This window comes from Aplysia californica, unplaced genomic scaffold (assembly GCF_000002075.1).
Source record: "Aplysia californica isolate F4 #8 unplaced genomic scaffold, AplCal3.0 scaffold00117, whole genome shotgun sequence".
Taxonomy (NCBI): domain Eukaryota; kingdom Metazoa; phylum Mollusca; class Gastropoda; order Aplysiida; family Aplysiidae; genus Aplysia; species Aplysia californica.
In genome coordinates, this window is record NW_004797387.1 from 831135 (window position 1) to 832089 (window position 955).

The 955-nt window shown below is 44.9% G+C and overlaps 1 protein-coding gene across 1 annotated transcript in view; it reads right to left on the minus strand.

Annotated features, from left to right (window-relative positions):
• Positions 1–955, minus strand: part of LOC101860884 (aromatic-L-amino-acid decarboxylase) — a gene marked incomplete at both ends in the record, with an annotated part of 21976 nt that overhangs the window by 8526 nt on the left and 12495 nt on the right. The window contains 1 exon segment of the mRNA XM_013081139.1: positions 63–165. Within this exon segment, the coding sequence (XP_012936593.1) occupies positions 63–165 (103 nt within the window).

Here is a 955-nt window from a genome sequence, read left to right on the forward strand (position 1 = left end):
CACACACACACCACCCACCACACACACCCACACACTCACCCCCACCCCCACACACCACCCACCCTGTAATCCGCCATGGCGTTTTTGTCGTCAGCGTGCAGAGTCAAGGGCCCGTCAGGATCCTCACAGCCGAACGTGTTGGTTAGGTACGACGCTTTCTTCACCCTACACAGGGAAAATCATTCAGAATAATTGTGTCACGACGCGGTGGAATCAGGCGCTCGTCAATTTTTTGGTTAAAGATACGGAGTTATTGGTATCATCTTAAAGCCTGTTCTTTTGTAAAATACATGGTGGGATCTGGTGCTCGTCAATTTTTGGGCATATAAATTCACTAGTATCACCTTTAAAGCTTGTTAATATGCCTACAGGGTGAAAGTCTCTCAGAACTATAGTCGGGGTCTTGTTTAGAATCTAGTTTTCACTTTAGTTATAGTAAAGTTTTACGGCGCTCACAACTACATGAGGTCATATGAGCACCAAGGGGAGGACATCAACAGAGAAGTCCAAACGGGGAATCAGGCTTACTCTGCTCCCCTCTCTAGCTTCAACAGCACAAAGTCTGCTTCGACTATCAAGGCACCCCGGAAATGGCAATTCACAAGAGTGTATCAAATATATAAAAGAAATAGAGAAAAAATGACGATAGCAAGGATGGGGAAAGATAAAGCAACAGGTCCCCCTACGTTGTTCCGTCACTGCATGAGCATGACATTGATAAATCAGGCCATTGACAATTCTACTGAGCATAAGAACATGTTAATATCCCCGCTTTGGGAACGGTCCAAAGACAAGACTGGTGCTGACTCGTTTGAAAGGGTAATCAAAGCTAGACAAAGACCCATACAGGTAGACAAAGGGTAATCAAAGCGAGACAAAGACCCATACAGGTAGACAAAGGGTAATCAAAGCTAGACAAAGACCCATGCAGGTAGACAAAGGGTAATCAAAGACA